The sequence below is a fragment of the Henckelia pumila genome, chromosome 4 (assembly GCF_033568475.1).
Source record: "Henckelia pumila isolate YLH828 chromosome 4, ASM3356847v2, whole genome shotgun sequence".
Taxonomy (NCBI): Eukaryota; Viridiplantae; Streptophyta; class Magnoliopsida; order Lamiales; family Gesneriaceae; genus Henckelia; species Henckelia pumila.
Window position 1 is genome coordinate 74,005,788 of NC_133123.1, and position 23,672 is coordinate 74,029,459.

At 39.4% G+C, this 23,672-nt stretch overlaps 3 protein-coding genes across 3 annotated transcripts; 1 reads left to right on the plus strand and 2 right to left on the minus strand.

Annotated features, from left to right (window-relative positions):
- Nucleotides 1-1,342: 1,342 nt before the first annotated feature.
- Nucleotides 1,343-2,023, minus strand: LOC140861234 (uncharacterized). Its single transcript, XM_073264230.1, has one exon. The coding sequence runs from the start codon at nt 2,021-2,023 to the stop codon at nt 1,343-1,345; it is 681 nt and encodes a 226-aa protein (XP_073120331.1).
- A 225-nt stretch (nt 2,024-2,248) lies between these two features.
- Nucleotides 2,249-3,037, minus strand: LOC140861235 (uncharacterized). Its single transcript, XM_073264231.1, has 2 exons — nt 2,953-3,037; nt 2,249-2,841 (listed from the first exon to the last, which is right to left on the minus strand). The coding sequence occupies exons 1-2, from the start codon at nt 3,035-3,037 to the stop codon at nt 2,249-2,251; spliced, it is 678 nt and encodes a 225-aa protein (XP_073120332.1).
- A 4,835-nt stretch (nt 3,038-7,872) lies between these two features.
- On the plus strand, nt 7,873-8,649 carry LOC140861236 (uncharacterized). The gene has a single exon (XM_073264232.1). It carries the CDS (start codon nt 7,873-7,875, stop codon nt 8,647-8,649), a length of 777 nt encoding a protein of 258 aa, XP_073120333.1.
- Nucleotides 8,650-23,672: the final 15,023 nt, after the last annotated feature.

A 23,672-nucleotide genomic window follows, 5' to 3' on the forward strand; every position in this document is an offset into this window, starting at 1 on the left:
AAGCTTGGCCTACTCTGATTCTCTCAAGCAAACTAGGTACTACTGTTAAGGCTGCTAGAGTGAATACCTCCATTGGTTGAAATACCTCCAAACTCATACGTGCAAATTCAGCAATCAACTCCTGCTGCACTATCAATTGGTTCAATGCTGTAGACTTGCGACTCAAGGCATCTGCTACAACATTAGCCTTACCAGGATGGTAGCTAATGTCACAGTCGTAGTCCTTCACTAATTCCAGTCATCGTCTCTGCCTCATATTCAACTCCTTCTGAGTGAAGAAATATTTTAGGCTTTTGTGATCAGTGAAAATCTGACACCTTTCGCCGTACAAGTAGTGTCTCCATAGCTTCAAAGCAAAAACAACTGCCGCCAACTCAAGATCATGAGTCGAGTAATTCCTCTCATGGACCTTCAGCTGTCGAGATGCATACGCTATTACTTTATCATCCTGCATCAACACAGCTCCTAATCCACTTTTAGAAGCATCGGTATAAACCACAAAGCGACCCGTGCCTTCGGGAATTGCTAGCACTCGCGCTGAAATCAGTCTTTCCTTCAATTCTGTAAAGCTCTTCTCACATTGTTCTGACCACACAAACTTCACACCTTTTCGAGTTAAGGAAGTCAGTGGTAGGGCTATCTTGGAGAAGTCTTGAATAAATCTCCTGTAGTAGCCTGCTAAACCCAAGAAACTTCGTATTTCTGTAGCATTCTTTGGGGCAGCCCAATTATGAACCGCTTCCAACTTCGACGGATCCACCTCAATCCCCTTAGCTGAAACTATATGACCCAAAAATGAAATCTGCTCCAGCCAGAATTCACACTTACTGTACTTAGCATACAGTTGCTTTTCTTTCAAAATTTGCAACACCGTAGCCAAGTGCTGACGATGCTCCTCCCTACTGCAAGAATATATCAATATGTCATCTATGAAGACTATGACAAACTGATCCAAGAAAGGTTGAAACACCCTATTCATCAAATCCATGAACACAGCTGGTGCATTGGTCAACCCAAACGACATTACCAAGAACTCATAGTGGCCATAGCGAGTCCTGAATGCTGTCTTCTGCACATCTGCATCCTTTACCTTCAGCTGATGGTAACCTGATCGCAGATCAATTTTTGAGAACACCTCTTCCCCTTGCAATTGGTCGAACAAGTCGTCTATTCTGGGCAAAGGATATCTGTTCTTCACTGTAACTTGGTTCAGTTCTCTGTAGTCAATGCACAATCTCATTGACCCATCTTTCTTCTTGACGAACAACACCGGTGCACCCCAAGGCGATACACTTGGTCTGATGAACCCCTTATCCAGTAATTCCTGCAACTGATCCTTCAATTATTTCATCTCGGTCGGTGCCAATCTGTACGGTGCCTTAGAAGCTGGCTTAGTTTCAGGCAACAATTCTATCCCAAATTTGACTTCCCTGACTGGAGGCAATCCCGCAAAATCATCGGGAAAAACTTTTGGAAAGTCCTTCACTACTTCCACTTCCACAAGTTTTGGTCGGTGTACCTCCAAATCACCAATTAGACTCGCAAGAAAGCCTGTACACCCATTACTCAATAATTGCCAGGCTGTTCCTGCAGAAATCATACCTGGTGCGCTCTTCTTAGAGGTTGTGCGGAACGCAAATGGTTTCCCGTTCTGATCTTTCAATGAGACAGTTTTTCGTTTGCAGCCAATAATAGCCTCATGCCGAGACAACCAGTCCATCCCAAAAATCGCATCGAAATCCACCATTTTCAAAACAATAAAATCTGCACACAAAACTAGACTTTGAATCTGAACTTTGCAATTTCTTACCATACTACTACTTTCCAGTTCTTCTCCTGAGGGTAACGACACACAAAATTTCGAAATAGATTCATCCGGCAAGACCCCCAATTTCATCATAAAATTAACAGATATAAAAAAGTGCGTAGCTCCTGAATCAATCAACACGAAAGCAGGTAAACCAGCGATACGGATCATACCTGTGACAATTGCAGAATCTGGGTCAACCTGATCGTGAGTCATAGCAAACAGTCTTCCCCTGATAGGATCCTTTGACTGCGGGCAATCCTAGGCGAAATGCCCTGGCTTCTTGCAAAGAAAGCAAGTATTGGTCCCAAGCATGCATTGGCCTGAGTGTGGCTTCCCACACTTTTGACAGATAGGTGCATTAGCCGGCCTTGGAGCATTGGCGTTCGGCTGATTCTGTCCCTGAGGTCGCGCCTGATTGGGGTTTTGGCGCTGCTGCTGCTACGGTTTCCTCTGAGCTGGGGCTTGGTACGGCCTCTTTTGACTAGACCCTTGTTTTTCTCTCCCTTGGTAACTGGCTCTTTTCGCTTGTGATTCTTTGATAATATCATTCCCATCTTTTTCTGACAACATATCCTCATCGACTGCTGCTCGGTACGTTTGTGCCCCACTCAACCTAACATCATGAAGGATAGTGGCATTCAGTCCCTCCGTGAAATGCTTCAACTCCTCTACAGCATTACCCGAAATCATGGGCACAAAATACCTCCCCCTTTCAAACTTCTTCACATACTCAGCAATGGACATGCTCCCTTGGCGGAGCTCGAGGAATTCTCTAGCAAGTCTAGTCCTGGTGCTGATAGTGAAATATTTTCCATAGAACACATCTTTGAACCCATTCCAAGTCAACGTAGTCATATCCACAGCAGAACGGGCTCCCTGCCACCAAACCCTTGCATCATCCCGAAACATAAATATGGCACACCTCACACGGTCTGCATCAGTGAGCTGCATGTAGTCAAAAATGGTCTCCACTGACTGCACACATTCCTCGGCTACAAGGGGATCAACCCCTCCTCTGAACTCCTGCGGCCCTAGATCCTTAAACTATTTAAAGATCGGATTAGTCAGTAGTGGCTGATTGTTGTTCCGTCCTCCCGCTTGTGCTTGGATTAACTGTTGAATCTGCTTCCCTTGGGCTCTACTCTGCTCTTGCAACAGAGTCGCCAACCCAGCCAAAAACTGGTTATTTTGATTGTCCACATTGTTCGGATTCCTACGGTTAGCCATGATCCTGATGTCCATACAGTTCACATGCTTAATTACGTTATTTAAACATAACATCCTTATTAACATGCATAAATATTAATCGCAAAAGCTATCATGCATCTTAAACAATCCATACCATAGAACTTACAGACATGAAGACGAAGCACAGGGTCGTGGCGAGAATGCATGCGTGCAAACAAACCCAGAGCGAACTGCTCTGATACCAAGCTGTAACGTCCCAATTTCTCAATCGAAACGTTACTCAAACATACTTACTTAAAGATTTGGTAAAAATAAAACTTTGCGGAAGCATCATCTTATTATTAAAATAGCGTATAAAATGTGCACAAAATAAAATAGCATCTAAAAATATTTGCCAAAACATGGCCATCAACTAAAAAAAAAATTTAAACTTGTTTGCCTCTCATCAAATAAAAGGTTTAAAACATCTTCTATTCTAAAGCATTCACACTCATGCATTGCCCGTTGGACCGACCCCTGTCTCTTCTTCATGTCCGCCCACATAATCATCAATAAAAGCATCCACATCATCATTACCTACACCATTCAAGTATAGTGAGTCGAAAGACTCAACAAGAGCATGCAGAAAAGGATTTTCTAACTTTAAAAGGAAACATTAACTTAAACTCCCATGCAATAAACATAACTTTAATATAGCCATATCATAAAAATATTTGGGGAGACGAAGTATGATTAGTGTGGTAATCGTCATAACGAGCCATTCATAGTTTCCTGTTGATCAGACAAGCATATGGCATTAAGCCCGCAAACTTTCATTCTTTGGATAGCCGCTTCGAAACTCAACCCGAAGTGCATACCCCGTATAACCATCCCGTGAGCCATGTTTGGATAGCCGCTCCGGAGCTCATCCCGAAGTGCATACCCCATATAATCACCACAAGACGCATAAATCATCAAAATATTTTCAATGCATCATATCATTCATCTTATCATGTCATTTTCATAAATCTCGTACATGCTCATAAAGTTTCTCGTGATGCTACATGCTTAAAATCCGTCAAAACATTTCATGAGAAGTTAACTTTCATGAGAAAATCACATTTCATGCAATACATAACCTGACTGATCCACGCGAGGCATTCCATCCGTTTCGGACCTTGAAAACTTTAAAATTCTTCATGAACATTCTTAAAAATAATTAAAATACATTAAAGTATAAAAATCATGATTTTTAGGACTCAAAAACTCATAAAATGGGATGGGAATTTCGAACTTACGGCGCGGCCGCGCGCTCAACCAGCGCGGCCGCGCCGTCTGCTCGCAAAGTGGGTACGGGCGCGCTGCGTAACAGCGCGGGCGCGCCTCCTGCTCGCAGATTTACGCGACACAGGCGCGGGCGCGCCGTTGCGTCTCCTTTTTCGAAAACTGATCTTTTCTGCATTTTTTTTCAAAACCCACAATGCTTTGGGATGTTTTTCCATTAAAAATATCATTCTACAACATCATAAACTCAAAATAACTTATACCAATGCATCAAACATTTCAAAGATTTTGAATCAAAACCTTCAAAACTACTTTTACCAAAAAATCTAATTTATTGCCTTCAAATCTTTCAAAACTCGATAAACATGAACCGAACACCTCAAGAATGCTTCACGTATCACAATCAAGCAACATACTTTCAAGAAAACATTCATAGATCATCAATCAAATACCTAGGGTTTTACCTTGAAAATAACTATATTCTTGAATGGGTTTAAAAACAGTAAAAACTTGCCTGGATTGATTCGATTGGAAATAACCTGAGCGATAGGACGATCTAGCCTTGAGCCTCTGAATAACCCTAGCCTTGATGCAGCGTTTGAGAGAGATTTTGAGGAAGAAAAGTGAGCGTTCAAATGAGAGTTCAGAATAAAATTTCTAAACGCTTTTATTTTGTGACTAATGGGCTCCAACACGGCTCATTAGTTACATTTAAAATCCTTTAAAATTTTACTCCCTCACTCAAAAAAATACACTGCATCCCTTTAATCTTAATTTAACATATTTTTCTTAACTCGATTCAAGGCTAGACTCGTACCTACGACCCAAAATTAATACCAATATGAAAACTTTAAAAAAAAAAACATAGCAATCACATAATTCCAGGCATCCAATAATTCACATAATTCCACATAACAATTAAATATTCTAAATAACATGCATTAAATCATATAATTAAATCAATTAATCATGATTAAGCTAGTGAACTTTTTGGACCTTACAAGTACTCCGTCCCAAAAACAAAACAAAGTAAACAAAACAAAAATTCATTTGTTACCGATTACCGATGATCAGGACGAAGATTAACAAATTAACCGTGGTTAAATAGCCACGGTTTAAAATAACTGTGGTTACTTTAGCCACGGTTTGCAAAAACCGTGGTTAAATAACCGCGGTTTTAGCCATGGCTTTATAAAACCGTGGTTGAATAACCACGGTTTTCCTAAACCGTGGCTAATTATAGCCACGGTTTTATTAAAACCGTGGCTATTTAACCACGGTTAATTTGTTAATCTTCGGCCTGATCATCGGTAATCGGGAACAAATGAATTTTTGTTTTGTTTACTTTGTTTTGTTTTTGGGACGGAGTACTTGTAAGGTCCAAAAAGTTCACTAGCTTAATCACGATTAATTGATTTAATTATATGATTTAATGCATGTTATTTAGAATATTTAATTGTTATGTGGAATTATGTGAATTATTGGATGCCTGGAATTATGTGATTGCTATGTTATTTTTTTTTTAAGTTTTCAGATTGGTATTAATTTTGGGTCGTAGGTACGAGTCTAGCCTTTAATCGAGTTAAGAAAAATATGTTAAATTAAGATTAAAGGGATGTAGTGTATTTTTTTGAGTGAGGGAGTAAAATTTTAAAAGATTTTAAATGTAACTAATGGGCCGTGTTGGAGCCCATTAGTCACAAAAGAAAAGCGTTCAGAAATTTTATTCTGAACTCTTATTTGAACGCTCACTTTTCTTCCTCAAAATCTCTCTGAAACGCTGCATCAAGGCTAGGGTTCTTCAGAGGCTCGAGGCTAGATCGTCCTATCGCTCAGGTTATTTCCAATCGAATCAATCCAGGCAAGTTTTTACTGTTTTTAAACCCATTCAAGAATATAGTTATTTTCAAGGTAAAACCCTAGGTATTTGATTGATGATCTATGAATGTTTTCTTGAAAATTTCTATGAGTATGTTGCTTGATTGTGATACGTGAAGCATTCCTGAGGTGTTCGGTTCATGTTTATCGAGTTTTGAAAGATTTGATGGCAATAAATCAGATTTTTGGGTAAAAGTAGTTTTGAAGGTTTTGATTAAAAATCTTTGAAATATTTGATGCATTGGTATAAGTTATTTTGAGTTTATGATGTTGTAGAATGATATTTTTAATGGAAAAAAGTCCCAAAGCATTGTGGGTTTTGAAAAAAAAATGCAGAAAAGATAAGTTTTCGGAAACGGAGACGCGACGGCGCGCCCGCACTGCCATGCAGTGCGCCCGCGCCTGTGTCGCGTAAATTTGCGAGCAGGAGGCACGCCCGCGCTGTTACGCAGCGCGCCTGCGCCCACTTTGCGAGCAGACGGCGCGCCCGCGCCGCAAGTTCGAAATTCCCATCCCATTTTATGAGTTTTTGAGTCCTAAAAATCATGATTTTTATACTTTAATGTATTTTAATTATTTTTAAGAATGTTCATGAAGAATTTTAAAGTTTTCAAGGTCCGAAATGGATGGAATGCCTCACGTGGATCAGTCAGGTTATGTATTGCATGAATATGTGATTTTCTCATGAAAGTTAACTTCTCATGAAATGTTTTGACGGATTTTAAGCATGTAGTATCACGAGAAACTTTATGAGCATGTACGAGATTTATGAAAATGACATGATAAGATGAATGATATGATGCATGGATAATATTTTGATGATTTATGCGTCTTGTGGTGATTATATGGGGTATGCACTTTGGGATGAGCACCGGAGCGGCTATCCAAACATGGCTCATGGGATGGTTATACGGGGTATGCACTTCGGGTTGAGCTCCGAAGCGGCTATCCAAAGAATGAAAGTTTGCGGGCTTAATGCCATATGCTTGTCTGATCAACAGGAAACTATGAATGGCTCGTTATGACGATTACCACACTACTCATACTTCATCTCCCCAAATATTTTTATGATATGGCTATATTAAAGTTATGTTTATTGCATGGGAGTTTAAGTTAATGTTTCCTTTTAAAGTTAGAAAATCCTTTTCTGCATGCTCTTGTTGAGTCTTTCGACTCACTATACTTGAATGGTGCAGGTAATGATGATGTGGATGCTTTTATTGATGATTATGTGGGCGGACATTAAGAAGAGACAGGGGTCGGTCCAACGGGCAATGCATGAGTGTGAATGCTTTAGAATAGAAGATGTTTTAAACCTTTTATTTGATGAGAGGCAAACAAGTTTAAATTTTTTTTTTAGTTGATGGCCATGTTTTCGCAAATATTTTTAGATGCTATTTTATTTTGTGCACATTTTATACGCTATTTTAATAATAAGATGATGCTTCCGCAAAATTTTATTTTTACCAAATCTTTAAGTAAGTATGTTTGAGTAACGTTTCGATTGAGAAATTGGGACGTTACAGCTTGGTATCAGAGCAGTTCGCTCTGGGTTTGTTTGCACGCATGCATTCTCGCCACGACCCTGTGCTTCGTCTTCATGTATGTAAGTTCTATGTTATGGATTGTTTAAGATGCATGATAGCTTTTGCGATTAATATTTATGCATGTTAATAAGGATGTTATGTTTAAATAACGTAATTAAGCATGTGAACTGTATGGACATCAGGATCATGGCTAACCGTAGGAATCCGAACAATGAGGACAATCAGAATAACCAGTTTTTGGCTGGGTTGGCGACTCTGTTGCAAGAGCAGAGTAGAGCCCAAGGGGAGCAGATTCAACAGTTAATCCAAGCACAAGCGGGAGGACGGAACAACAATCAGCCACTACTGACTAATCCGATCTTTAAACAGTTTAAGGATCTAGGGCCGCAGGAGTTCAGAGGAGGGGCTGATCCCCTTGTAGCCGAGGAATGGGTGCAGTCAGTGGAGACCATTTTTGACTACATGCAGCTCACTGATGCAGACCGTGTGAGGTGTGCCATATTTATGTTTCGGGATGATGCAAGGGTTTGGTGGCAGGGAGCCCGTTCTGCTGTGGATATGACTACGTTGACTTGGAATGGGTTCAAAGATGTGTTCTATGGAAAATATTTCACTATCAGCACCAGGACTAGACTTGCTAGAGAATTCCTGAAGCTCCGCCAAGGGAGCATGTCCATTGCTGAGTATGTGAAGAAGTTTGAAAGGGGGAGGTATTTTGTGCCCATGATTTCGGGTAATGCTGTAGAGGAGTTGAAGCATTTCACGGAGGGACTGAATGCCACTATCCGTCGTAATGTCAGGTTGAGTGGGGCACAAACGTACCGAGCAGCAGTCGATGAGACTATGTTGTCAGAAAAATATGGGAATGATATTATCAAAGAATCACAAGCGAAAAGAGCCAGTTACCAAGGGAGAGAACAACAAGGGTCTAGTCAGAAGAGGCCGTACCAAGCCCCAGCTTAGAGGAGACCGCAGCAGCAGCAGCGCCAAAACCCCAATCAGGCGCGACCTTAGGGACAGAATCAGCCGAACGCCAATGATCCAAGGCCGGCGAATGCACCTATCTGTCAAAAGTGTGGGAAGCCACACTCAGGTCAATGCTTGCTTGGGACCAATATTTGCTTTCTTTGCAAGAAGCCAGGGCATTTCGCCAAGGATTGCCCGCAGTCAAAGGATCCTATCAGGGGAAGAGTGTTTGCTATGACTCACGATCAGGTTGACCCAGATTCTGCAATTGTCACAGGTATGATCCGTATCGCTGGTTTATCTGCTTTCGTGTTGATTGATTCAGGAGCTACGCACTCTTTTATATTTGTTAATTTTATGATGAAATTGGGGGTCTTGCCGGATGAATCTATTTCAAAATTTTGTGTGTCTTTACCCTAAGGAGAAGAACTGGAAAGTAGTAGTGTGGTAAGAAATTGCAAAGTTCAGATGCAGAGTCTAGTTTTGTGTGCAGATTTTATTGTTTTGAAAATGGTGGATTTCGATGCGATTATTGGGATGGACTGGTTGTCTCGGCATGAGGCTATTATTGACTGCAAACGGAAAACTGTCTCATTGAAAGATCAGAACGGGAAACCGTTTGCGTTCCGCACAACCTCTAAGAAGAGCGCACCAGGTATGATTTCTGCAGGAACAGCCTGGAAATTATTGAGTAATGGGTGTACAGGCTTTCTTGCGAGTCTAATTGGTGATCTGGAGGTACAGCGACCGAAACTTGTGGAAGTGGATGAAACGTCCTAGAACTTCTACTGGATTTTTTTTTAAACTCTCTAACGATAAAATATAAAATAATAAATATAAATATATATATATGCCCATACATATATATATCATACTTAAAAATAACTTTACTTAATTTAAAATACAAATACATAAAAGATACAATAAAAGTACACACATGCAATTAAATTAATTACTAAATAATAATTTATAAGAATGTCATAATAAAATTTCTAAATAATATTTCTTTCACAAAAATTCATGAAAACTTAGAAAATCAATACTTAAATCTAAAAATCCATGCATATACTGAAAATCTATAATAATAAATCATATGCGGAAATAAATGTTCTAGTCTCAACATAAAATTCATCTTAGAGCAATGGTCACGGGTTCTAGCCGCCTGGAAACTCATACGCCCTCGCCGCCAGTCGGGAACACATTATCCTTATTGACATTTTGCTCACCCGCACCATTTAAATCTAGTGAGCCTAGAGGCTCAGCACGTTCTATCCTTACATAACAAAATAAAACCATACACAAGTACACATCATATAAAATACGTGGATAATAATTATACGTGCATGATCTTAAAATTATATGCATATAAACATAAATAAATAACCATACTGCTAAATCATCATGCTATAACATAATTCAACATACTTTATAAATCTCATAAAATAACTTTTCATGATTTCTTAGTTCTCAACAAGTCGTATTCATGTCGGTGGCATCATACTAAGCGATTGGTCAATCTATAAACCAACGTACGCGGCGGTGGGGTTTCCACCTCTGTGCTGCCACTTCACCAGCCCTCTCAGCTGGATCCATAAGCATCATACTTATACATCATTAGGAAGGTCATCGGGCCCAGGTATCCCGGCCTCCAACCACATCAATTTACACCTTCACTTCAACTTCCATAAAAATATTTTTCATAACATGCTCTTAAACTTATCATGAAAATTGTTAATGATGCATGAACTTAAAATTCTCATTTATTTCTTTATTTCATGAAAATTTGTCCGTAAATATATATTTAATTTATTTTCTTAAAAATCATACTTATATATCTAATAAAAATGCATGCATGAATTAAATATATATTTACGGACATTTATTTTTCCAAGGACTTGTTCGAGCTGCTGACCACTAGACTTAAACTCAAAAATTCCTAGACTGGCTCAAAACCCAAAAGCCCAACCTGACCTGGCCCATAAAACTTAATGGGCCCCCAGAACCATGAGAAACTAATGGGCTCACTTAAAAACGTAATTTAAGTCAATTAACTAATTAACTTAAAATTAAATTAATAAAATTATTATTTAACCATTAATTATAAACTAGACCGATAAAATTATTAAACTCGACTCAACTTGGCCCAATAATTCTCATGGATCACACGACCCATGAAAAATTAGTGGGCTCACTTCAATAATTATTAAAGCCCATAAATTAGTTCAATTAATTAATTAACAAGCCCAACTCATTTATTAACTACTTAGACTCTTAATTAATTAAAATAAAATACCCAAGCCCAAATAATAAAAATCTAGACCCGGACTAAAGTTATTTGACCCATCATTTTAGACCCGACCCGAACCCAAAACCCAGGCCTGGCCAGCCTAAACCCAAAAACCCACACTGTACGTGGCTTTTCAAGCCCACGAACCTCACGCTGCCCCATCCTTTCTTGCTTCCTTTGCCCAGCTCCGGCCACCCCTGGCCGGAGCTCCACCGGCAGGACCTCCCCAGGGTCCTGCCGGACCGACCAGACCAGCCCCTGGTCCAGCCAGCCCCCTAACCGAGCAACCTGATCCCATCTACCCCATGAACCTGCGCGACCCGCCACCTTCACCCACTCACGACAAGCCTTGGTTCCAGCCCTTACCAAGACCGAGCCACCCTACAGACCAGCCCTTAAGGACCCTAACTCGAACCCCCTAGCCCTTGGTTAGTACCTGGTCCGACCATGAACCAGCAAGAATAACCCGAACCCCTACCCAAGCCGATGCGAGAATCTACCGCGTCCCGGAAAAAGGCCACGTCCAGCTTGAATTCAGCCCTTTTCCATGGCCGAGACACCACCCCAAGACACTCCTAAGGACCCTAGAACGACCCTAACACATGGATCAGCAGCTTAGATCTGTCCACAATAAAAAACAACAACCGAAAATCTGGATATATGCAGAAAAACGTGAAACACATGCATGATCTTGTTAGATTTTTCATTCACGCCACATTATACATGCATTAACTGATCAATCATGTAAAAATCAGTGTACTACGATTTAAACGGTGAGCAAGAAGGGATTAGAAACATGCCTCGATGATTTCTTGATCCAAAAAGTGATAACAACACGTATCGGCGCACCGGGACGATCGAGAAGTCAAATATCCTAAATTTTCCTCAAGATAATCGTGTTGTGTGTGCTGTGAAGTGGAGGATGTTTCTGATGAATGATGGAGGCGGCTCAAAGGTGAGTTTACGTAGGGTAAGGGGTAGGTGGATTGGGGTAGAAAATCTTAGGATAATATTTTGGGTAATCTAGGTTAAATATTTAAATAAATACTTTGGATAGATAATTACTATAATTTAACCTTTAAAAAAAATACATGATAATTTTCTAAGAACTTAATAATCTCGAAATAATAAAATAGGAGATTTTTAAGGTTAATAAAAGTAATTAAAATAACTTATTTTGGGTAAAAACTAGCACATAAATAAATATATATATAAATACCATAATTTTCTTCCAATTATACCTTAAAATAATATTTTAAGGCTCCTAAAAATATCATAAAATATTTTGGATGAAAACAAACATCTCGTCCGTCCACGGTCTCGCCTACGCGATCATAAAATAAACTTTTTCAAATAAATTCATAAATCATATCATACCGATTTAAATGCCGAAACAATATTTAAAACATGTCAATAAATCACATAATTCACGTAATAACTCATAAGACAATTTAACACATTTTTACTTTATTTTTAAAATTATTAAAATCCCCTAGTTATGCATGCGAATTTACGTGACGAATTTCTGGGCGTTACAATTATCTCCCCCTTAAATGGAATTTAGTCCTCGAAATTAAAACGAACTCTAGGCAAGAACAAGTTTCCTCGTGTAGTTCCGAATCAAGCCCTCCAAATATGACAAATTTAATGCGTTAAATATAATTACCCGTGATGCGCAAAGTATCCGATACTGCTTCCTCCGCCTGCATCACATAGACTCGTCCCGCAGCATTCTTCTTGGGACAGTGCAGCATAATGTGTCCCGATTCCTTTCAATGGTAGCACATGCCTGATCCCTTCATGCACGGCCCTGGATGGGGCTTCTGGCATTTCTGGCAGAGAGGTAGTGTTTCTGCACGAGGAACGATAGCTCCTTGCTATCTCAGTGGATTTGGGCCCTTCGACGGCCCAGTGGCCTGCTTCTTTGCATCCTGTTGTGGATACGACTCGTGGTACGATGGTTGGAACTGCCTCTTCCTCTGCAGCTCCCTCAAGATCTCCTTCCTACCATCCTCGGATCGTAGTGCCCTACTCACCGCTGTCTCATAAGTGGTGACGTCCATCATGCGTACATCATGCTTGATGTCCGCCCTAAGTCCATCGACGAACTGTCTCATCTTCTCCTACGCACTATCAGCAATCAGGGGCACAAAATGACACCCCCTCTCGAACTGCTTGATATACTCAACCACCGTCTTGTCCCCCTGCCGGAGACTCATGAACTCCCGAATCATTCGGCTGCGCACATCTTCAGTAAAATATTTGGCGAAGAACATCCGCTTGAACTCCTCCCACGTCAAAGTCTGTGGGTTCACACCTCGAACTGCGCCCTCCCACCAAAGGGTTGTATCGTCTTTCATCATGTACACCGCACACTTTACTTTATCGGCATCAGTAAGTCCCATATAAGCAAATATGGTCTCCAAGGAACGGATCCACCCCTCAGCCACGAGTGGATCAGTGGCACCAGAAAACTCCTTCGGTCCCTTCTTCTGGAACCGTTTCGCAACGTCTTTGTCGTGTGAAAGTCGGGGTCGTGCTGCCTGTTGCTCCAGCAATGCAGTGATTCTTGTCATCATATTAGCATTGGCCTGCTCCAGTGCTGTGAGCGGGTTCTACGGAGGTGGAGGATTCCCGCGTCGGTTCATCTGTCTAGGAGGCATACTGCACCACCACATATTTTCCCACGTAAATCGCAATGCATAGCTAATATTTTTGACTTTAAGACTGTCGTAACTCTAAATTGTCATTTTCACAAATCATTAAAAACATAACTTTTGTGTCCCGTGCATAAATCATAATTTAAAACACTTAAAATTTACATACTGGCAATGCGGTTTCTGAGCTCCGAGCAGCAAGCTAGTCACCCTCCAAGGACCATGGCTCTGATACCAAATGAAACGTCATAGAACTTCTACTGGATTTTTTTTTTTAAACTCTCTAACGATAAAATATAAAATAATAAATATAAATATATATATATGCCCATACATATATATATCATACTTAAAAATAACTTTACTTAATTTAAAATACAAATACATAAAAGATACAATAAAAGTACACGTATGCAATTAAATTAATTACTAAATAAAAATTTATAAGAATGACATAATAAAATTTCTAAATAATATTTCTTTCACAAAAATTCATGAAAACTTAGAAAATAAATACTTAAATCTAAAAATCCATGCATATACTGAAAATCTATAATAATAAATCATATGCGGAAATAAATGTTCTAGTCTCAACATAAAATTCATCTTAGAGCAATGGTCACGGGTTCTAGCCGCCTGGAAACTCATACGCCCTCGCCGCCAGTCGGGAACACATTATCCTTATTGACATTTTGCTCACCTGCACCATTTAAATCTAGTGAGCCTAGAGGCTCAGCACGTTCTATCCTTACATAACAAAATGAAACCACACACAAGTACACATCATATAAAATACGTGGATAATAATTATACGTGCATGATCTTAAAATTATATGCATATAAACATAAATAAATAACCATACTGCTAAATCATCATGCTATAACATAATTCATCATACTTTATAAATCTCATAAAATAACTTTTCATGATTTCTTAGTTCTCAACAGGTCGTATTCATGTCGGTGACATCATACTAAGCGATTGATCAATCTATAAACCAACGTACGCGGCGGTGGGGTTTCCACCTCTGTGCTGCCACTTCACCAGCCCTCTCAGCTGGATCCATAAGCTCATCATACTTATACATCATTAGGAAGGTCACTGGGCCCAGGTATCCCGGCTTCCAACCACATCAATTTCCACCTTCACTTCAACTTTGATAAAAATATTTTTCATAACATGCTCTTAAACTTATCATGAAAATTGTTAATGATGCATGAACTTAAAATTCTCATTTATTTCTTTATTTCATGAAAATTTTTCCGTAAATATATATTTAATTTATTTTCTTAAAAATCATACTTATATATCTAATAAAAATGCATGCATGAATTAAATATATATTTACGGACATTTATTTTTCCAAGGACTTGTTCGAGCTGCTGACCACTAGACTTAAACTCAAAATTCCTAGACTGGCTCAAAACCCAAAAGCCCAACCTGACCTGGCCCATTAAGCTTCATGGGCACCCAGAACCATGAGAAACTAATGGGCTCACTTAAAAACGTAATTTAAGTCCATTAACTAATTAACTTAAAATTAAATTAATAAAATTATTATTTAACCATTAATTATAAACTAGACCGATAAAATTATTAAACCCGACTCAACTTGTCCCAATAATTCTCATGGATCACACGACCCATGAAAAATTAGTGGGCTCACTTCAATAATTATTAAAGCCCATAAATTAGTTCAATTAATTAATTAACAAGCCCAACTCATTTATTAACTACTTAGACTCTTAATTAAATAAAATAAAATACCCAAGCCCAAATAATAAAAATCTAGACCCGAACTAAAGTTATTTGACCCATCATTTTAGACCCGACCCAAACCCAAAACCCGGGCCCGGCCCGCCTAAACCCAAAAACCCACACTGTACGTGGCTTTTCAAGCCCACAAACCTCACGCTGCCCCATCCTTTCTTGCTTCCTTTGCCCAGCTCCGGCCACCCCTGGCCGGAGCTCCACCAGCAGGACCTCCCCAGGGTTCTGCCGGACCGACCAGACCAGCCCCTGGTCCAGCCAGCCCCCTAACTGAGCAACCTGATCCCATCTACCCCATGAACCTGCGCGAACCGCCACCTTCACCCACTCACGACCAGCCTTGGTTCCAGCCCTTACCAAGACCGAGCCACCCTAAAGACCAGCCCCTAAGGACCCTAACTCGAACCCCCTAGCCCTTGGTTAGTCCCTGGTCCGACCATGAACCAGCAAGAATAACCCGAACCCCTACCCAAGCCGATGCAAGAATCTACCGCGTCCCGGAAAAAATCCACGTCCAGCTTGAATGCAGCCCTTTTCCATGGCCGAGACACCACCCCAAGACACTTCTAAGGACCTAGAACGACCCTAACACATGGATCAGCAGCTTAGATGTGTCCACAATAAAAAAAAACAACCGAAAATCTGGATATATGCAGAAAAACGTGAAACACATGCATGATCTTGTAAGATTTTTCATTCACGCCACATTATACATGCATTAACTGATCAATCATGTAAAAATCAGTGTACTACGATTTAAACGGTGAGCAAGAAGGGATTAAAAACGTGCCTCGATGATTTCTTGATCCAAAAAGTGATAACAACACGTATCGGCGCACCGGGACGATCGAGACGTTAAATATCCTAAATTTTCCTCAAGGTAATCATGTTGTGTGTGCTGTGAAGTGGAGGATGTTTCTGATGAATGATGGAGGCGGCTCAAAGGTTAGTTTACGTAGGGTAAGGGGTAGGTGGATTGGGGTAGAAAATCTTAGGATAATATTTTGGGTAATCTAGGTTAAATATTTAAATAAATACTTTGGATAGATAATTACTATAATTCAACCTTTAAAAAAAATACATGATAATTTTCTAAGAACTTAATAATCTCGAAATAATAAAATAGGAGATTTTTAAAGGTTAATAGAAGTAATTAAAATAACTTATTTTGGGTAAAAACTAGCACATAAATAAATATATATGTAAATACCATAATTTTCTTCCAATTATACCTTAAAATAATATTTTAAGGCTCCTAAAAATATCATAAAATATTTTGGATGAAAACAAACATCTCGTCCGTTCATGGTCTCGCCTACGCGATCATAAAATAAATTTTCTCAAATAAATTCATAAATCATATCATACCGATTTAAATGCCGAAACAATATTTAAAACATGTCAATAAATCACATAATTCACATAATAACTCATAAAACAATTTAACACATTTTCACTTTATTTTTAAAATTATTAAAATCCCCTAGTTATGCATGCGAATTTACGTGACGAATTTCTGGGCGTTACAGTGGAAGTAGTGAAGGACTTTCCAGAAGTTTTTCCCGATGATGTTGCGGGATTGCCTCCTGTCAGGGAAGTCGAATTTGGGATAGAATTGTTTCCTGAAACTAAGCCAGCTTTTAAGGCACCGTACAGATTGGCACCGACCGAGATGAAAGAATTAAAGGATCAGTTGCAGGAATTACTGGATAAGGGGTTCATCAAACCGAGTGTATCGCCTTGGGGTGCACCGGTGTTGTTCGTCAAGAAGAAAGATGGGTCAATGAGATTGTGCATTGACTACAGAGAACTGAACCGAGTTACAGTGAAGAACAGATATCCTTTGCCCAGAATAAACGACTTGCTCGACCAATTGCAAGGGGCAGAGGTGTTCTCAAAAATTGATCTGCGATCAGGTTACCATCAGCTGAAGGTAAAGGATGCAGATGTGCATAAGACAGCATTCAGGACTCGCTATGGCCACTATGAGTTCTTGGTAATGCCGTTTGGGTTGACCAATGCACCAGCTGTGTTCATGGATTTGATGAATAGGGTGTTTCAACCTTTCTTGGATCAGTTTGTCATAGTCTTCATAGATGACATATTGATATATTCTCGCAGTAGAGAGGAGCATCGTCAGCACTTGGCTACGGTGTTGCAAATTTTGAAAGAAAAGCAACTGTATGCTAAGTACAGTAAGTGTGAATTCTGGTTGGAGCAGATTTCATTTTTGGGTCATATAGTTTCAGCTAAGGGGATTGAGGTGGATCCGTCGAAGGTGGAAGCGGTTCGTAATTAGGCTGCCCCAAAGAATGCTACAGAAATACGAAGTTTCTTGGGTTTAGCAGGCTACTACAGGAGATTTATTCAAGACTTCTCCAAGATAGCCCTACCACTGACTTCCTTAACTCGAAAAGGTGTGAAGTTTGTGTGGTCAGAACAATGTGAGAAGAGCTTTACAGAATTGAAGGAAAGACTGATTTCAGCGCCAGTGCTAGCAATTCCCGAAGGCACGGGTCGCTTTGTGGTTTATACCGATGCTTCTAAGAGTGGATTAGGAGCTGTGTTGATGCAGGATGATAAAGTAATAGCGTATGCATATCGACAGCTAAAGGTCCATGAGAGGAATTACTCGACTCATGATCTTGAGTTGGCGGCAGTTGTTTTTTCTTTGAAGCTATGGAGACACTACTTGTACGGCAAAAGATGTCAGAATTTCACTGATCACAAAAGCCTAAAATATTTCTTCACTCAGAAGGAGTTGAATATGAGGCAGAGGCGATGGCTGAAATTAGTGAAGGACTACGACTGTGACATTAGCTACCATCCTGGTAAGGCTAATGTTGTAGCAGATGCCTTGAGTCGCAAGTCTGCAACATTGAACCAATTGACAGTGCAGCAGGAGTTGATTGCTGGATTTGCACGTATGAGTTTGGAGGTATTTGAACCAATGGAGGTATGCACTCTAGCAGCCTTAACAGTAGTACCTAGTTTGCTTGAGAGAATCAGAGTAGGCCAAGCTTCTAATGAGCAGTTGACGTTGTGGAGGAACAGAGATGAAGCCAAGGGTGGTACATTGTACACTGTCAAAGATGGAATTGTTCATCACCGAGGTAGAATGTGGGTGTCAGCAGTAGACTCATTGAGATTGGAAGTGATGACTGAAGCCCATACTGTTTCATATTCCATTCATCCAGGAAGTACGAAAATGTATAAAGATCTGCAATCCTTATATTGGTGGCCAGGTATGAAGAAGGATATCGTAGAATTTGTGAGTGAATGTTTGACTTGTCAACAGGTAAAAATTGAGCATCAAAGGCCAGCGGAACTCCTAAAACCCTTGTCAATACCCACATGGAAGTGGTAAGATGTCACTATGGATTTCGTAGTAGGATTGCCAGTCTCACCGCGAAGGATGAACTCGATTTGGGTGATAGTTGACAGGTTAACTAAGTCAGCTCATTTTATTCCAGTCAGGAATAACTTCTCGATGAATCAATATGCACAGCTGTACATTCAAGAAATTGTCAGATTGCATGGAGTTCCAGCGAGGATAATATCTGACAGGGATCCTAAGTTCACTTCGAACTTTTGGGGAAGTTTACATAGAGGATTGGGAACAAAGCTAGCTTTCAGTACAGCTTTCCACCCTCAGACAGATGGTCAGTCAGAACGAGTGATCCAAATACTCGAAGACATGTTGAGAGCTTGTATGATCGACTTTGGAGGGAATTGGGAATCGAAATTACCTTTAGTGGAGTTTACTTACAACAATAGTTATCAAGCAACTATTGGCATGGCTCCTTATGAGGCATTGTATGGGAGAAGGTGTAGAACTCCCTTGCGCTGGGATGAAGTTGGAGAGAGAGCTGTTTTGGGACCAGATATAGTGACTCAAACGGTGGATGTAATAGCTAAGATCAGAGACAGAATGTTGACAGCTCAAAGTCGACAGAAAAGTTACGCCGACCAGCGACGTAGTGATTTGGAGTTTGAAGTAGGTGACCATGTATTTTTAAAGGTGTCACCATGGAAAGGTGTTATGAGATTTGGAAAAAAGGATAAATTGAGTCCAAGATATATAGGACCTTTTGAGATCCTAGAAAAAATTGGGGCTCGAGCTTACCAAGTAGCACTACCACCCAACTTGGGGGGTGTCCACAATGTCTTCCATATCTCTATGCTAAGGAAGTATGTGGCAAATCCTTCTCATGTTATCCGCCATGAGCCAGTGAAATGGACGCCAGACTTGTCCTACGAGGAGATGCCTGTTCAAATCTTGGACAGACATGTTCGTAGGTTGAGAAACAGAGAGATTCCAATGGTGAAAGTATTATGGAGCAACCAGTTGGTTGAAGAAGCTACTTGCGAAACAGAACAAGATATGCGAGCACGCTATCCTGAACTATTTGGTAAGTCGAATTTCAAGGACGAAATTCTTTTAAGGAGGGTAGAGTTGTAAGGTCCAAAAAAGTCCACTAGCTTAATCACGATTAATTGATTTAATTATATGATTTAATGCATGTTATTTAGAATATTTAATTGTTATGTGGAATTATGTGAATTATTGGATGCCTGGAATTATGTGATTGCTATGTTATTTTTTTTAAAGTTTTCATATTGGTATTAATTTTGGGTCGTAGGTACGAGTCTAGCCTTGAATCGAGTTAAGAAAAATATGTTAAATTAAGATTAAAGGGATGCAGTGTATTTTTTTGAGTGAGGGAGTAAAATTTTAAAGGATTTTAAATGTAACTAATTGGCCGTGTTGGAGCCCATTAGTCACAAAAGAAAAGCGTTTAGAAATTTTATTCTGAACTCTCATTTGAACGCTCACTTTTCTTCCTCAAAATCTCTCTCAAACGCTGCATCAAGGCTAGGGTTCTTCAGAGGCTCGAGGCTAAATCGTCCTACCGCTCAGGTTATTTCCAATCGAATCAATCCAGGCAAGTTTTTACTGTTTTTAAACTCATTCAAGAATATAGTTATTTTCAAGGTAAAACCCTAGGTATTTGATTGATGATCTATGAATGTTTTCTTGAAAATTTCTATGAGTATGTTGCTTGATTGTGATACGTGAAGCATTCCTGAGGTGTTCGGTTCATGTTTATCGAGTTTTGAAAGATTTGAAGGCAATAAATCAGATTTTTGGGTAAAAGTAGTTTTGAAGGTTTTGATTCAAAATCTTTGAAATGTTTGATGCATTGGTATAAGTTATTTTTAGTTTATGATGTTGTCTAATGATATTTGTAATGGAAAAACGTCCCAAAGCATTGTGGGTTTTGAAAAAAAATGCAGAAAAGATCATTTTTTGGAAAAGGAGACGCGACGGCGCGCCCGCGCTGCCATGCAGTGCGCCCGCGCCTGTGTCGCATAAATCTGCGAGCAGGAGGCGCGCCCGCGCTGTTATGCAGTGCTCCCGCGCTGTTACGCAGCGCGCCCGCGCCCACTTTGCGAGCGAACGGCGCGCCCGCGCCGCAAGTTCGAAATTCCTATCCCATTTTATGAGTTTTGGAGTCCTAAAAATCATTATTTTTATACTTTAATGTATTTTAATTATTTTTAAGAATGTTCATGAAGAATTTTAAAGTTTTCAAGGTCCGAAATGGATGGAATGCCTTGCATGGATCAGTCAGGTTATGTATTGCATGAATATGTGATTTTCTCATGAAAGTTAACTTCTCATGAAATGTTTTGACGGATTTTAAGCATGTAGCATCACGAGAAACTTTATGAGCATGTACGAGATTTATTAAAATGACATGATAAGATGAATGATATGATGCATGGAAAATATTTTGATGATTTATGCGTCTTGTGGTGATTATATGGGGTATGCACTTCGAGATGAGCTCCGGAGAGGCTATCCAAACATGGCTCACGGGATGGTTATATGGGGTATGCACTTTGGGTTAAGCTCCGAAGCGGCTATCCAAAGAATGAAAGTTTGCGGGCTTAATTCCATATGCTTGTCTGATCAACAGAAAACTGTGAATGGCTCGTTATGATGATTACCACACTACTCATACTTCATCTTCCCAAATATTTTTATGATATGACTATATTAAAGTTATGTTTATTGCATGGGAGTTTAAGTTAATGTTTTCTTTTAAAGTTAGAAAATCCTTTTCTGCATGCTCTTGTTGAGTCTTTCGACTCACTATACTTGAATGGTGCAGGTAATGATGATGTGGATGCTTTTATTGATGATTATGTGGGCGGACATGAAGAAGAGGCAGGGGTCGGTCCAACGGGCAATGCATGAGTGTGAATGCTTTAGAATAGAAGATGTTTTAAACCTTTTATTTGATGAGAGACAAACAAATTTAAAATTTTTTTTTAGTTGATGGCCATGTTTTGACAAATATTTTTAGATGCTATTTTATTTTGTGCACATTTTATACGCTATTTTAATAATAAAATGATGCTTCCGCAAAGTTTTATTTTTACCAAATATTTAAGTAAGTATGTTTGAGTAACGTTTTGATTGAGAAATTGGGACGTTACAGTACTGACGTACACACCTGTTATATATTTTACCAAATCTTTTTGTATAGTGGCATTTGGCTACCTAAAGAAATCAAGAATTGATTAAATTGTCAAAGTTATGAGAAGGAAAAATGTTTTATTATTATTGTTGTTGTTATTATAATTATAATTATCATTATTACTTTGGAACAAAATTAATATCATTAATTAAATTTACTTGTTTTACTGTGGTTAACTTTGAAATTGATGTGCTGCCGCAGTGTCCGCCGTTTCGGTTAAGCTACCACGGGTTGGGAGAACCTTTGGTGTTTGCAACCTATGGCCCTCTTTGCACCATTGCCTTTTATTTGCTTCAAAGCACCACAAGGTTGTAATATATATATATTGGTATACTCCTAAAGGTTATATTTATATCCCATATTGCATTAAAAATAGATGAAAAAAATAATGAATAATGCTACATGTACAAATTGAATTACAAGACGTTGGTTTACAAATTGCATTTGTAATTACAAAACTATCATAAATTAAACTGCATGTCTCATGGATATGTAATTAAACTGCAGGAATGCCAGGAAACTTCCAGTATCGAGCACGTACGATTCTTTCGATATCGATTCTTGTTGGCTCGACTTCGGCCTTGATCCTCTTCTGCAGTCACTTCCATCAGGTGGTTACTCTTTTACTAACGACTTCGATTCCGATCACACTTTCCGTCTTTATTAGCTTAATTACAACGTAACGTACTAGCTTATCCGTATATGTATATATGCATCAATTCATCAGATAAAGGATGATAAAGCTGTTGGAAAATTTTCTCCATTGTTGAGGCTTGGTACTGAAACAGGTTCAAAGGTTGTGAAAATGAGCGTATTGGGGATCTATTGGCTTGTGTTTGCCTTTGGAGTTGCCCAAACACTTCCTTACGCTTGTGTCGTAAGTCTTTGCAAATCCATATATAATACTCACCATCTTTCATGCATTTTCCTAATTCGATCGATCCGAATTGATTAGAAACTCGAATTTTTTTTGTTGATGTTGTTTGCAGATTCTTTGCCTTATGACATTACCCGTGGGAAATTCAGTAGTAAGCTTTGTACAAGACCACCACAAGGTAATATTTTTTTTCTTTGACAAGTAACACAAGGTAATATTTAATAATGTGTTGGGATCGGTTCAGAGGGTAGAGGGGGGGTGAATACACTCTGAAACTTTTCTTCTTTCTTTTCAAAATGATCAAGTGAAGTTTAGTTCACTTAATCTGTTTTCTCAACTTCTAAAACGGTTTGAACAACTTAAATAGTGCGGAAATAGTTCAGAGGTTTTAGTGATGCAAAGTTTATAACACAATGTATGAGCAATATGTAAGATAAATAGCAGTAAAGACTAAGGCACGATTTATGGAAGTTCGAAGGCTTAATCCTTCTACGTCTCCCCTTCTTCCACTTAGGAAGGAATTCACTAGAAGACTTTGGTTATTACAACGTCTTGCAATACACCCACTTCAGACTTAGGACTTATCCAATGCCTAATCCGAAACTCCTAGATTTACATAGATAAGATTCTCAGTTCTTATCAGACTGGTGGAAGCTTTCAGAGTAGCTTCAAGTCTCTTCAATAATGAGTACAGTCCGGTTGAGCTTCTCAAACTGCAGAGCGGTCGAGAGGCTTGGAAACCCTAGGATGATCCTTGAAGATCAGATATGTAAACTGTAGGCAAGGGTTTATTTGAGCAGCAAGTGAATGATCTTGTAAGTGTGCTCAAGTATTGCTTCAGTATATCAGATGAGGACTTCTGATAGTATTCAAGTGATTG